At 27.8% G+C, this 16284-nt stretch overlaps 1 protein-coding gene across 1 annotated transcript; it reads right to left on the bottom strand.

Annotated features, from left to right (window-relative positions):
* Nucleotides 1-404: 404 nt before the first annotated feature.
* Nucleotides 405-16197, bottom strand: T551_02542 (AAA family ATPase midasin; the record flags this gene model as incomplete). The annotated part of the gene is made up of 12 exons (XM_018374805.1): nucleotides 405-7185; nucleotides 7231-7301; nucleotides 7345-7427; nucleotides 7471-7561; nucleotides 7600-7898; nucleotides 7942-8281; nucleotides 8339-8677; nucleotides 8722-12306; nucleotides 12348-15375; nucleotides 15423-15694; nucleotides 15743-15830; nucleotides 15884-16197. The coding sequence occupies 12 exons, from the start codon at nucleotides 16195-16197 to the stop codon at nucleotides 405-407; spliced, it is 15291 nt and encodes a 5096-aa protein (XP_018229027.1).
* Nucleotides 16198-16284: the final 87 nt, after the last annotated feature.

Raw genomic sequence — 16284 nt, 5'->3', positions numbered from 1 at the left:
TAATTTGTAATGTATTTGATGTATCATTTAAATGAGAAGGGCGAACGCCTTTATACACTCCAGAAGGTCACTAAATCAGGAAAAAAAACATTATCTGCACACCCAGCGAGGTAAAAAACCCATTTGAAAGCTTTTTCTAAACAAAAAACAGGTTTTCGCCAGATGATAAATATTCACGACACCGAATTATCCTAAAAAAGAGAGTTGGCATATGTCTGACACAGCTCCGTAAGCATCTATTTAGTAACATTCAACTGCTACTCATAGTCAGCAGCAGAATGGCCCTTCTAATAAAACAAAAACAAGTCCGAATAAAAAATCAGAATATCGGAGTATACAAAAATCCATAAAAACCAAAATAAAACGATAATAATCTATAAAAACAGTAATTTCTCCACAGTTCATCAGGATTGTGATACTTCCATAAACCATTGCCGAAGTGCATTTGCCAATACATGAGCTAATTCTTTTACATCTCTCACAATCACAAAATGATCAAATGCAAATTCATCCATATAATTAATAATCTCTAATGTTGTAGATCCATCAAGCGCTGTTTTATAGCGAGCTTGCTTCATATCAAGTAGTGAGGTTGTCTTTTTTCCATAAATCACATCAACAATAACAAAAATAACCATAATTTTTAATTCGTAAGCTTTTCGTAAAAGACGTCTTAAAGAGTCATGATCTTCATATATACCATCTGACACAATAATCTCCAATTGCCATAATTCCATAGAAGACTTAAAATGAAGTGTATTTTTCGCAGTCTCAAATATCTTTATAGAAGTTTCAGTCAATGCCTTAACATCCGTTCTAGATTGATTAAATCTAAACTTTTTAATCAATTTAGCGCCAGATTCAGATGTAAAAGGCTCTTTAAAAGAATGTATCAACGAAGGTTTATCTCCAAAACTCATAATACAAATCTCCCCTACTTCTAAAAGAGAAAGTGCTTTAGATATAACAGCAAGCGTTTCAAATGTTAAATTTATTGATCCAGATTCAGCCATCGATTTTGAATCGTCTATACAGATCATAACCTGGTATTGTCTCTTACCGGGTTTTGTACGTCTCATCCAGATTTTATCTTTTCTATATTGACTCGCTATATAAGGAATAATACGCCTCATATTTAACCTTTTACCAGTACGATAGTCTCCTTGCATTTTTGTAGCCAGAGTAGGCTCAAGAATTAACTTTAATTGCTCAGAAAGATAAATAGATAAATCATGAACAGATTCTTCATGATTTTTCCATAAATGTATTGCATCATCATTAGACATAAAATCAGAAGAGTCAGATTTAAAATCAGGTAAATCAGAAGAATTATTATTATCTAATATTTTTTCATGTAAATCAGTCATATTTTGCAAAAATATATCATTCATGTTATGTCTTATATCATTTTTTTGACAACCTACTTCAGCATCAAGAATCTCTAAACCAGAATTCTCAATATTTGTTGTCCCTGTATCAACAAAAGAATCACTAGATTTTTCTATACTTTTATCATTATAATGACTATTTATCTCATCTAAATTATCTTCCATATCAAAATTACTTTTTTCTTGTTTTTCAGGTAAAAGTACTAAAGCATTAGTATCTTCATTCAAACCAATATCCTTCATATACTCATATTCATTATTGTTTTTAAAAAAGTTATTGCTAGATAAATCATCATGATCTTTTGAGTGAAAAACATTATTAATAATTTTATTCCATTCTTTAAGCATATTCCCAAGACTTTTATATGAATCGTTTAATGATCTAATCGGTTCAAATTCCTTATCCATTCCAGAATTATTACTACTTTTTTGACATTCAATATCATTATAATTCTTCCAAGATTCAATATCATTATTTCCGACCAATTCATTAGATAAATTTCTAATAAAGGAATTATGCTTAGCTTCTAATGAAATATTTTCATTGTTTTTATACTCTTTATAAAAACTTTCATCTAAAACAATAGAATTATTTTCAACAAATACATTTTTAGATAAATCAGTAAAAGATTGACAATTCCCATCTACATTGAAACTATTTTCATTACTAATATTCACAAAATCAGTTTCGCAGCCAGAATCAACGCCTATATCTTTTTTATATTTATCGTCTAGTACATGTTTGTCGAAGTCAGATTGAGAATTAATATGCGAGTGATTTGCATTATTATTTTCATATTCGAAAGAATTATTAGAATCCAATTTTTCATACTCTAACTCTTCATGATTCAATTCTTTACATTCTGATTCTTCATGATTCAATTCTTTACATTCTGATTCTTCATGACTCAATTCTTTGCATTCCGATTCTTCACGATTCAATTCTTTACATTCTGATTCTTTATGGCTCAATTCTTTATAATCCGATTCATCATGACTCAATTCTTTATAATCCGATTCTTCATAATCTAATTCATCATGTTTCGATTCTCCTTGATCTAAATCCAAATCATTATTAAATATATCATCATTATCATCAACGTCTAAATGAACATCATCAGGTAAACTCAAAGGTTCTATATTTTCTATATCATTGTTAAATTTACTTTCTTGAAAATTCTCCAGAATTTCATCATTATCAGATATTCCATTATCATTATTATCATTCATATCATGGTTTTTTTTAATTGTTATAGAAGGATCCTCTTGAGGTTCTTGAGCAACAAGTCCCATATCATTTTCATTATCATCCAATTTCTGATTACCAATACTATCTAAATTCATTGATTCATTATTTTCCTGATCCCAAAATTTTTGGTCAATAGTAGAATTTTGACGGTCAACATCATTAATTTCATCATCCAAAGTCTTATCATCAAAATCTTCAATCCCTTGACTATCATCACTACTTTCTGATATAGAACTAAAATCATCATTAACTTCTATATTATTACCAGAGTTTTCGAAATTATTTTTTTCAGAATTTGTCTCATCAAAACCTTCAAAATTTTCATTAAGATTTTCTGTCACATTTCCAATATTATCATCAGCCAATCCAGTGCTCTCAGAAACAGTAGCATTCTTTTCATTAACATTAGTTTCAAGAGGAGTACAAAAACCTTTTTCAATCAATGTGTTTAAAACTATCGAAAACAAAAGAGCCGATTTTGCCATAGATTTATGATAGCATATGAACTTTTCTAACATATACTTACATATTATTAAATACTGTTCTAATATTGGTATTGATAAACAATATACTGCTTTCAACTTAAGTAAGGTATGAATGTCAGAAAAACCAGTCATATTTAATTTATTAATCTCAGAAATAGATTTTTCCAGTAAAGAATTAATATCTTCCATTTCAAGAATATTTATGGAGTTAAGAAAAAATGCATGTTTTTTTATCAACCAAGAATCTTCTAAAATGCCATTAGAATCATGTTTTACATCCAAAGATTTAACATCTGCTAAATTTTGTATGATCAATAATATTTTATCAGATAAATTCCTCATAAAGATATCAGATTCTATAACAACTTCAGCATAGTCATTTTCAAGAACTTCTAAGTGAATTAGTTTTAAAAAATTCATAGTATTCTTAATCCAAGAAAAAATAGGAATAGCTAAATATGCACAAGATGTAGGTTGAGAAGAGTATGAAAACATTTTTTTTGATATATTTTCCATCCATTTCATAAAATCAGAAACAAAAATACCAGCTGTTTTATCCATAACAATTCTATCTAAACCACCTAGATACTTAAATTCAATTCCAAATTTCTTACTTTCTTCACTAATTAAATCAAAATCTTTCCCTAATTCATCTAATAATGGAGAAGAAATAGAACTTGCATGTATATTCCGGATATTCTCTAAAATAGTAACGATACTTTGTATATGACTCAAAAAAGATTCAAATCTATCATATATATACTTATTTTTTCTATAATTTTTCAGAAATGAGGAATTTTCTTCAAATACCATAGTTTTCAATAAAGATAGTACAGATAATTTTTTTTCAAAACGATATATCTCAAATAAAACCTTTATAAGAGACGATCTTTCAAGTAAAATCATATAAAATAGAGAATTCAAAAGCCCCAATGAACGTGAAATTTCATTTATACTTATGTCACTAGAATGCTCATTTTGAGATTGACGAATTTTTGTGATAAAAGTAATAAATCGAAAAAAATAATCATCAATAATTCTTATAAAAGAAGAATGATTCTGATCTTTTAACATCTTAATATCGTAGTATGGAATAGTTGTTAATAAATTATTAATATTAGACACTTTTTTAATAACAGATACATTTGGATTTGTTTTAAGGCCTATTCTTTTTAATTCATTAAGCGTATCAGAAAAGAGCTTCTTTTTTCTTATTTTCAAATAATTAATTTCTGACTTTTTATCACTAGCCATTGAAGATGTAAGATCTTGTAATTCTTTCATATTTTCAACGATATTTGTTGTAAACAATTCAAATGGATTTTCATCAGATGTCGAATCTTGTCCATATTTTTGAATAATAAGAAACCACATATTTCGAACAGTATTTAAAATACTCCTATGTCTATAAGAAGCATTTAAACGATGTACAAAATTAACAGACTTAAAATAATTTAAAGACCATTTTAATAGCTCTTCATTAACAGTTACTAATTCTAATTCCAAAGAACCACAAAAAGTAATACTATTCTGAGAAGTTAACCTCAGTGATTCAGTATATGACTCAACTAAAATAGACAATGATGGAACAGAAAGAAGTTCCCGGTATTTTTTAACAACTTTATACAAAGACCTATGAGATTTTCTTGCACTTTCCTTCAAAACAAAAACATTAGTATCTTTCCAACTCATTGACTGTATTGTATTTTTTATGCTTTCTTCTAAAGGAATTTTTCCTTCATAAATTGTATTTCGAATTTTTGGTATATATAATGAATATAATGCAACAAGATTTTTAAGAGCCAATAGAATCCTTTTTTCTATAAATTCCGTTTTTCCGAGAATAAACAAATGACTTGAAAATGCATCAATAAGTTTCAAACGTTCTTCAAATTGTCCAAGAGAAGAACTAGTTATAAACTGGTCTAATAAAGAAACCAATTCATTTATATAATTCTCTAAATCATTAGTTGAAGGAAAAGAAGATGGTTTCCTATATATTATGTTCTCATAAAGATAAAACCACGAATCAGTCATTTCATTATATTTCTCTTTATCTTCCAATTTAAACAAATCATTCCAACAATTTAATTCAAGTTTTCTCCATTTTATAATAATTTTTTTTAAATCCTCTATATTAGTATCAAGGGAATACTCAGAACTTGCTATGGATTTCCATTGATCAACAACACTATATAATTGTTCTAATGCTATTAAACTTTGAACAAGAGGCATTTCTATCCCTGATTTCAAAATAATATCTAAACGAGTTATTATTTCATGAAGAATAGAATTCTCTGGCCACTCTTCAAGAAACCGTTGTACCTTAGAGTTTAAATCTTTAAGTGTTAAACCAAGTTTAACCGATTCTTTAATATTCGGATCTTTATAGAAATTATATAACCAATCATCAGAATCATGATATATTGGCAATACAAAATTAGAATCACTAAAAACATCTTTCATATAATATATTAAAGATGGGAGTACTATTTCATTTACTCTAGAATTAATATTAAAATTATCCAGAATTAATAATTCTATTCCAAGATTTAATGCAGAGTTAACCAATTCAAAACAAGAGACTACAGGCTCAAAATCATTAAAAAGTTTTTTATGAATCTTCATCAATTCTATACGACAGAAGCCCTTACCTTTTGTTTTTAAGGATTCATATTTTTTAAACTCATCAAAGATCTCAAATTCAGGAAACAAAGTTCTATAATCATCATCTTCAGAATGTGATATTTTATAAATAGACTCTTTTTCTAGTGCTAATTTAATTTCTTCATCTCTTTCAAGAATCCATTTTGAATAAAAATATTGAAAAATATAATCAACAATTTCTATGTAGTTAGAAAAATCATTTAAAAATGAGTGTTTTTTGAAAAAAGATAGTTTTTTAAGACAAAAAATCATAAAACGATCCACAAATACAGAATCACATTTATAACAAGAAACTTGATTTAAAAATAATTTTATGAAAGTGATATTAAGAGGCTCAGTCAATATTGTATTAATATCAAAAAGATTTAAAAATATTTTCATAGTTAAATCTTCAGATGTAGATTTAGAAAACTGTTCAGCCTGTTTTATAAGCACTAAAGAAAAATTTATAACCTTTAATGACCCACATATAGGTTTTAAAATGTCAGTATAATACAAATATGACTCAAGCCGATCTATTAACTGGCATGTCGTTTTCTGTATAGTAGTTAAATGAAAAATAGCATCAATTTCTTTATTTTCGAAACTTTTAATAATATTTTCCAATGAATGATCAACAATGAACATTTGCAACAACTTTTCAAATTCCCTATATATACCAACAATTTCTGAAATAGAAGGACGATAAACATGAGGAAAAATCATTTTCTTTGACTCTAAATCTTGATAACGTAACTGTAAATTCCTTATAGAAATGTTATCATTACAACCAGTAAATTCTTTTTCGTATAATTTTCTTAAACAAATCTCACTAGAAATATACTCTAATCGTTTTTTATGAAGTTCAATCTGAACTATAGGAAAAATTGCTGGATCATATGGTATATTTGGAACATATAAATAAAGAAACCCCAATTCGAAAAAAATAAAAGCCTTTCCAAGTTTCGATAAAAGTTCAGATTCAGTAGCTTCTGGATTTTGAACGAATGGGAAAATAATCAATAAAGAAGGTATAAAATATATATTAATGATCTTTCTTAATTTCAAATGATCAGTTTTCTGAAACTTCTCTTTTAATTCTTCTAAAATTTTTATACTTTCTTTTTGATTATCATAGGACCTAGACTTTAATTTTTTTAAATTAGTCAAAATAATTTGATAATCTGAAGAACAATATAAAGATTTATGAATATCAAAAATCTTTATTAAATCAATATTACTTAATAAAAAATCTAAAGAACACACCTGAACAAACTTTTCAATAAATATTTCAAAAATAAATGAAATTTTATCATTCTTTATATACCATGTATGTTGAAATACTTGCAAAGTTAAATCTGATAAACTAGATTTCATTTGTTCAAAATTTTCAAATAAAGCATTTTTTATATTATAACTATATAATAATTATTAACAGAGACTGAAATTTACTTTAACTAACATAGCCCCAGCAATAGTTTTTATTGGCTTTCCAAAAAAAAGAAATGCAGGAAATGATTCAATTAATAACTCCTAAGGAAATTAGTATTTTTAAATCTTAAATAATCTGCCCTACAGAACATTCAGATGATAAAAAACATCTAGTTGTAGTACTGAAATAAGAATCAAAAATCTGAAATACTAAAGATCCATTTTCAGCTTCTACAATTAAAAATATTCTTTAATATTTCAAAAAACTTACAAATTCCTTTATGCGCAATAATATATGGAATCAAGGAAATAGAAGACCTATTTGTCCACATATGTGAAGAAAGTATCATATCATATATATCCTAAACTATTAAAATACTTAATAAAAATATCCAGTTACCTTAGAAATAAAACCATGTTCTAGAACATGATTTATTACAAATCCTTCTAAACAAGAAAATATAACATTAAAAGAATTGAGAACTGTAGGAAAACACTTAAGTCTAATACTAGTGTCGTTATGAAGGCCAATTTTATTCATATTATTCTGCAAATCCTTTAAAAAATTCTCAATTTTAAAATTAATTTGAAAAGAATCAATCTTTGAAGAAATTTCTCCAATATTAGAGACAGTAAAAATAGAATAACAATTTTCTAAAAACAAAGATCTAATATTCAAGACTATATTTGAAATATATGCTACAAAATTTAGTTAACAAAAAATATTTATAAAAATAATTACCATTATACTGAAAATTATGATCAAACTTATTCATACATGATACTAATTCTTTGTATATTGTCCATGTATATTCAAATTTTGGAAGTTCAGGTTTTACTTTTTTCCAAATAATTTCCATAGAAAAACCAGTTTTAAACTTAAAATTCAAATTAAACAATCTAATTAATTGATCAAAGCGTTTTCTAGAATCATCTGGCAATAAACTTCCATATTCCTGATTCCATATTTGTAAATTAGAATTATAAACATGATATTTACTATAATCAATAAATTGAACATTTGTAAATTCATAAATATGATGCCAGATATCAATCAAATGCATAATACTTTCAGTAAACTCCTATGATATATATATATATATACGTAAAGAATATTAAAATAATGCTTAACAACTTACCTGATTCACATAATCAAAATTTTCTCGAATTAAAAGCAATTTTATCTCATTTAAAAGAGATGATAAAAATTGAAAAACATTAATATGCAATAATGTAGCAGTTTCATCAGAATGTAAATTCAAACATGATTTCTCCAACACTGTCATATTCATATTAGAAACACATTGAGATTTTCCCTGTATAGTCTCAAGAATAATCCTCAAATCTATATATTTTGAAAAAAGATTATACGTATAACATAATTTTAGATGCATAGAACATGTTCTAGAAGAACTTAAATCAGACAAACTACTCAAAATTATATTCTTAATATATGGATTAACTAAAGGGTATAAAGGCTATATAATGTTAGTACTAGCTAAGAACTATTTTATATAAAAACCTGAGAATCTGCAAAATCTTCAGGAAAACTAGAGCTATAGATAAGATCTTTATAAAAATCATAAATTTTTTGATATAAAAAAGATTTCTGAAACTCAGTAGATTTATATATCAAATTTGAAATAATATCTTTCCTTATTTGTAAAAACATACCACTATCAATTATATAAGATGAATACCATCTTTTCAAAAGATCTATTTGTTTTATAGGAATATGTTCTAAAAACAAATCTCCTAATATAGGCATATTTTTTTCTGAATAATATTTTTTTAAAACCTTTCCATATAAATGAAAATGATTAAACATAAACGAAGGCAATGAACTAAAAAGAATAGAATCATTACAAGTAGTAACAGAGTGCATAACTATAGATTCTATTTGATTATCTGTTTGTAATTTATCGCAAAAAATTTCAACACATCTATTTCTCATTGCTCTAGAAAGTTCACCATTAGCCGGATCCATTGTTAAAATAATTCGAAAATTCGGATGAGAGTTTATTATAAAAGGCTTTCCATCTAAAGAACTTCTTTCATTTAAAATAAGTTTTCCTTCAGGCTCCATAAGTGAATTAAGTCGATCTAATACAGAGGAATTACATAAATTAACATTATCTAAAAGAAGCCACTCTCCATTTTCTACAGCCTGCACTAAAACACTATCAATCCATTCAAATTGAGTTGGTTTGTATGTATCATCAACTAATACATATTTTTTTAACTTTTGAAAAATCTGATGAAATAAAGAATCATGAGCTATAGAGAGATTAGATAATTCTGTAAACAATAAGACGATATCTGATAAAAGTTTACGATAATCAGATACGGTTTGTCGTCCTTGAATTTCAATTAATTGCAGTATACGATTATATATAGTCACATGTTCTACGATTTTTTCTTGAGATGAAACTAATAAGAAACGTAACTTGCTCTTGCAAAACTCCTGAACATTAGTAATAAATTTGTTTAATTTTAAAATCAAATCAACTTGTTCAAACCCTCCTATAATATCCATTGTATCTATATCATTATTAACAGAAAATTCCACAAGTTTTGCTCCAGAAATAAAAGAAATAAATCTAACCAAAGAAGTCTTTCCAGAAGCTGGCGGTCCTACCAAAATACATGGCCAATTGAATTTAATACAAAAAATCAAGCTCTCAATAACCTTTAACTGGTTTTTGAAAATATTGAAAAAAGAATTCTTATTATAATTTAAAATAGAATTTCGAGGCAACAATGCATAACCAACTTGAAAAAAGTTTGTGCTAAGACTATAATATAAATTATGACTAGTAGGCAGATTTCCAAAAACTTTTTGATAAATTTCATCAACAATTTTTTGATCTTCTATTGTCCTAAACCTTTGTTTTACAATTATATCTAAAAATTCAGAAGGGCATTTTCCATGTAAGCTCAGCTTCCCATACTCAAGAATCTCAAGCCATCTTAATATATCCCGCAAATTAAATTCCCAAGGACTACCATGCATCCCAAATTCACAATTCAAAGACAATTCGCTATTTAACCTTTCAATAAACGATATAATTTTCTTCTTTATTAATAAATCCTCATGAGGAAAGATATAATCACATATAGACAATAAATCTTCAAAAGACATCTTTTCAATATGAACAACTATAAACCTGTTTATAAATGACTTTGGCAATCCTTTACGACCACCTCCCTGAGAATGTGGATTTTGTGCAGCAAAAACTCTAAATGAAGGATGACAAACGAATGTTTGATTTAACTCTGGTACAAAAACTTGAGCTCTATGATCAAAGCATGCGTTAAGACCTTCTAATATAGACTGTGGCGCTAAATTCATTTCATCAAGGAGTACCCAATGACCATTTTTCATAGCACGTAAAAAAGGCCCATCATGCCAAGCAAATTCTATAGCCTCACCATCTACAGGAAGATCAGACCCAAATAAATCCATTAAATCAGTTTGTTCAGAAAGATTTATTCTTGTTAGCGGAAAGCCTGAAATAGAAGCAATAGTTGATACAAGAGATGTTTTCCCTATGCCAGGACTTCCTTCAAGTAGTATAGGTTTAGATAATTGCATTGCTCGTAAAATCCGCATTGCATTAAAAGAAGTGATAGGCGCACATAAGCTATAAGATGAACAATCTGAAATATAAGGTCCACGCCGAAAAGAAAAAGATCCAATTTTCAGTATTTCTTTATCAATAGTTATCTGAGGTACTCTTAAGAATTCTGACTGCAAATTTTCACCTACCAAACTAGATAAATAGTTAACAGACTCAAGTCTTTTGTTTTGAATTTGTTCAGTAGTTAACTTAGAAAGTAATCCAGAATTTACACCTATTTTATCAATATAAACCAAAGAAGCACCATGTAAAATATAATGTGTTATCGAACTATGAATATCAGGTAAATTCATATAATCAACCCATAATAATATGTCTCTTATAGATAATGATCTTGATAAATAGAATGAAAAATTTTGTTGAAACCAAAAAGAAAATGAAACAAGTATCTCTGAATATTCGCAAAAATCATTTTTAAGTTTTGAACGAACAATTTTTAAAATATCATCTTTTTCAAATATCGAAGGAACCCATATTTCAGTAAACCTATTCCGCAAAGCAGGTGAAAGCTCTTTTTTACCATAGTCTCCACCAGGATTCATTGTAGCCATAAATTTAAAACCATCTTTTGCCTTTATTAAATTTTCATCCACTGATTTCTCAGCTAAAGTAATTGTACGTGAAGGCTCTAAAACGCTATTAAGTCTTTCCAAAACAGAATCACTAGCAAGAGATATCTCATCAAGCAAAAAATATTCTCCAGATTTCATTGCTTTCACTAAAGCGCCATCACACCAATCAAACATTTTCTTATATTGTACAAGATCTTTTTCAATAGAATTAATAATATCATAGTATATAGTACCTTTAGAATTTTCTTTAATATCACTAATCTCCAAATTTGAAAATGCAGCTATTAAATCTAACAAAGCGGTAGATTTAATATTATCAAAATACACAGAATCAATATATGCTAATAATTTAGAAATATTATCATACAACCTTTTACAAATTTCATCTTTATTCCTTATAGGTCTTTGAGTTCCGATAATATCACTTGATTCAATGTTTTGATGTACATTTACAATATGTAAAAATGAAGAATGACTTTTAGAAATAGCTTGACAAATGCTTGTTTTTCCAGTACCTGTTTCACCCACAAGAAGCACAGGTTCGTTATTCTCTAATGCAAGGGAAACCAATCGAAACAATCTTTTCATAGAGTTAGTCCAAACAATTCCATCTAAATTAGGAAAATAATTAGAAAATGAACATTCTTCTGAATCATTAATATAATATAATTCATTTTCAGATATTTTAACTTTCATAATAGCTTCAATAATTTCTTTAACAATTATTTTCTCATCATTTCTTCGTACACGTTCACCTAATAACATATATCCATTGTTTACGAACTCTTGGTAAGTAGAAAAATTTCTACTAGCCCAGCGAAATAAATCACGCAAAGTCATAAAACTACTTTTTTGTTGAAAAATCATAGATGATTGACGTTGCAAAGATAATTTCTTAAAAAATTAATAATAAATAACCAAAAAGTAATCATTACCTTATAAACTTGAACCATTTTCATAGCATAAGAAGGTGGTATACGGCATCGAGTACATAAAATAGTTTCAAGCTCATTTTCAGGTATACTGTCATAATGCAATTCTAAAAATCTATTGCGAAATGCACGAGATAAATATTTCCGCCCACTATAAATTCCAGGAGGATTCTGAGTAGCAAAAAGCATAAAATGAGGGTGAGGTTTTACAATTTCTTGAGTTTCAGTTATTAATAGCTCCCTATTATCATCTAACAATCTATTAAGTGCTTCAAGAACCTCAGAAGGCGCTAAATTTAATTCATCTAACACAATCCAATATCCATTACGTAATGCCTCTACCATAACTCCCTCTTTAAATTTCAGATTTCCAAAGTTGTCAGAAATATAAGCACCAAGATATTCTTGAAGATCAATATGTTCATGATTATTAATTCTAACAAATTTGTGACCAGTTAACTTAGCAATATACTCAACCATACTTGTTTTTCCGCTTGAAGTAGGCCCTTGAAGTAGAATTGGAAATTTTCCTGTAGCAGTAGCTCTTATTAAATTTAACATATTTTTTTCAACTGATTGTGTTATAATATAATTATTATCCTTTTCTATTTCATAATCGCCTTTATGCATCCAGTAATGTTTAAACTGTATATAATTTCCATTTAAAGGTCTTTTAGGAATTTGTGCAAATGAAGATTTCAAATTTTTCAAATAATCAACGGTATACTGTTTAATAACTAAGTGAAGAATTTCTTCACTACTTTTCTCCAATAAAGTTAGATACAACATACAAAATCCTTCATATAAAGATCTCCGTAATTCATATAGCTGACAAATTTCATTTACATACATCAGTGTCCGAGTTAATGTCCTAATATTGTAATGAGGTTTCTGACCAGCAGAATCAACCAAAAGGTTTTCATTTTCTAATTGTTTTGCCTTTAAATGAAGCTGAGCAACATCATATAAAACCTTTTCATCAGAAAAGGTAAGATGCCCTATGTATTTATGAATTATAAAGAACAAATCATCAAAACTCTGATCAGGAGAATGGACAAAGAATTCAGTAAACCTTGATCTTAAAGACAATGATAAATCACGCCTCCCAATATCCGTAGAAGGATTCATACATGCAAACAAACGAAAATTAGGATGAGGATAAATAGGATCAATATCGCCTTTTTCTGACAAAAGGATGGAGCCTTTTTCCTGTAAAATTCCACTAATATTTTCAAGGATACCAAATTCCGCTAAATTAATCTCATCTAATAAAATCCAACTACCATTTCGAATAGCTTTTATTAAAGGCCCTTCTACAAAACCAAAAACAAAAGATTCAGAATTACCTAAAACATAAGTTTCAAATTTAGATACATCCTCAGAAAAAGTTTCCAACTTTTTCTTTAATTCTGGCCCAAATCGGCGCCTTTTTTTAAAAACATCTGATATTTCATCATTCTTCTCATTATCAAAAACAGATGAAATTCGTTTCTGGGCAGTATCAATTACAGCTTTAAATAAACGGATCAGATATTTCCACTTTTTAGAAGAATATGCCTTTCTAATTGCTTCAAGAAAACTATAATTTTTTTGTCTCGGAAATATTGCACTAAAAAGATTATCAAACTGATCTTTTAAAGAAATAGAAATAGTTTTTAAATCAATTGGTTTAAATCCACCAAGAAGATCAGCATTTTCTGTTTGTTGAGACATATTAATAACTATTAATTCATGACCAAGAATATTTGCAAGATATTGAACGGTTGTAGTTTTCCCCGTCCCTGTTTCCCCAACTAGCAATACATGCTCTCCAGACTCTACAGAAACTCCTAATTGCTCTAGCAACCTTAATACAGAAGACGTAAAAGCAAAAGGATATTTAAAACGTGAAACTATGAATTCAGAACATTTTTGAAAATATGCTCTTCCAATTTTTATGTGATTATCAGAATCTTCATAGATAGGAATATAAGATTTAATATATTTCTCAGTCCAAGTAGACAAATAACCAAGAGTTTGCGCTATTTTTTGAACAATCAAAAATTTTCCAATACTTGTCTGAATCATTCCAGAAAAACAATCTACAGCATTATAAAACATATTATCAATAATATCCTGAGAAATATAATTATCTTCTAAAACAATCCTACCATTACTAAGAAAGATAGCTATACGTTTACACCATTTCATTAAATCCCTTATTGAAACAACCCTTCCAAAAGCTATTTTACTTTCAGAATGAAACACAGGATCACTATAAATAGAAAAAACGGCTTCATAAACTTCAATAATTTTATGAGATAATTTTTTCAAAATTTGAAATTTCGAACAAACTAACATAGGTAATTCAGCTATTGGAATCTCACAAAAATCAACAGTTTGCCATAGCCTACTCCCTAAAAATTTTATATTACTATTCTGATGAGTATTTATTGAAATAGTTGCTATTATTTGAAAACCATATGCAGCTGTTACTTTTTCTCCTCTACTGGAGATTTCAAGTTCGTTATTTTCTAATAATGGTAAAAGAACACCTATAATCTCATTTGGCGCCTTATCAATATCTTCAATCAACACATATCTTCCTTCCTGAACAGCTCTAGTAAGAATTCCTGGTTTCCAATCAAAAATACCAGGTTTTGAACCTATTACATAAGTTCCAATCAAACTTTTTAAATCTATTTGATCTCCTATATATATACGAACTAAACTATCATAATTTCCCAACATTTTTGTAATACTTTCAACAATAAAGGTTTTACCAGAACCAAATGGTCCTAAAAGAAGAACAGGTTTTTGACTTAATAACATTTTAGCGAAATTTTTCAAATTTTTTTGAGATGAAGGTGTTATAACAAAATCAGTATTAGTAGAATTTAAAAAATTCAATTTTGGAAGATTAATGCCACATACAGGAACCACTAAATGAGATTGATCAGAATCATGAATGATACGAGTTCTATTCGTTGAAAAATAATTACGAGAAGCAACTTTATCTAAAAAATTCATCTTTAAATCATTTTCAAGCAAACTATAAACATTTAAAAATACTATTAAAAAGAAAAGAGAAACCCTTACAGAAAAAAAGAAAAATCTACTATTTTTCCAAAATATAAATAATCAACAGGTCCCTGACCAACATAGAAAGATACCAGCTCTTTCCTTTTTTCATCTGATAGAGAAAGTAGTATACATAAAATTTCTAAAGCAAGAAACCGTACAATAGGAACTTGATGATACAAACAAGGCCAAATGTACGAAATAGAAATGAAAGGAGAAAAAAGAACAGGATCAAAAATAATCAAACGATACGCTGCTAGTAAAAGTTCTGAAATGAAAGCTTCTGCTCCCTAAAAACCCTAAATGAGTATTCATTACACAAAGCATTTAGCACATACAGGCCTTTCATATTGATTTTTTGTACTACAAATAGAACCAGAAATATCTGAAAAAGACAAAAACGGGCACAATATCCTCAATGCATATCTAAATCAAAAAACAAATAAGACAGACCTTCTTATACAAAAAAAAAAACATACGGTTTTAAAGATGGAGCTAAAGGTAACAATTTCGCAAACGCACATGCAATTTCTTCTGCTTTTTCATTTTTTATAGCATCCCATCTTGAAACAAGAGATGAAAGTACAGGATAATACAGCTCTGCAACCACCAATGTCAAATCCGGGTCTAATAACAAACATGCAATAGTATCAAGATAAACTGCATTAGATAAAGGCTCAGAAGTCAGTTTTTTTTTAATTTCCTCAGGTAATTTGCAAAGAAGAACAAGTTCTGAAGCTGCCAATTCATAATCCATCATTTCTTCATTTTCCTGACTTGAATTTTCTCCCATCATATTTATACTATTTGTTTGTCAGTACGTTATTCGTTACCGCAGCAACAAAAGGACAGTAGAATACAAGAGACAATAGAGATAGCT

Source organism: Pneumocystis jirovecii (genome assembly GCF_001477535.1).
Source record: "Pneumocystis jirovecii RU7 chromosome Unknown supercont1.11, whole genome shotgun sequence".
Classification (NCBI taxonomy): Eukaryota; Fungi; Ascomycota; class Pneumocystomycetes; order Pneumocystales; family Pneumocystaceae; genus Pneumocystis; species Pneumocystis jirovecii.
Note: the sequence above shows the minus strand (reverse complement) of the source record. Positions and strands in the feature narration are given on the sequence as shown.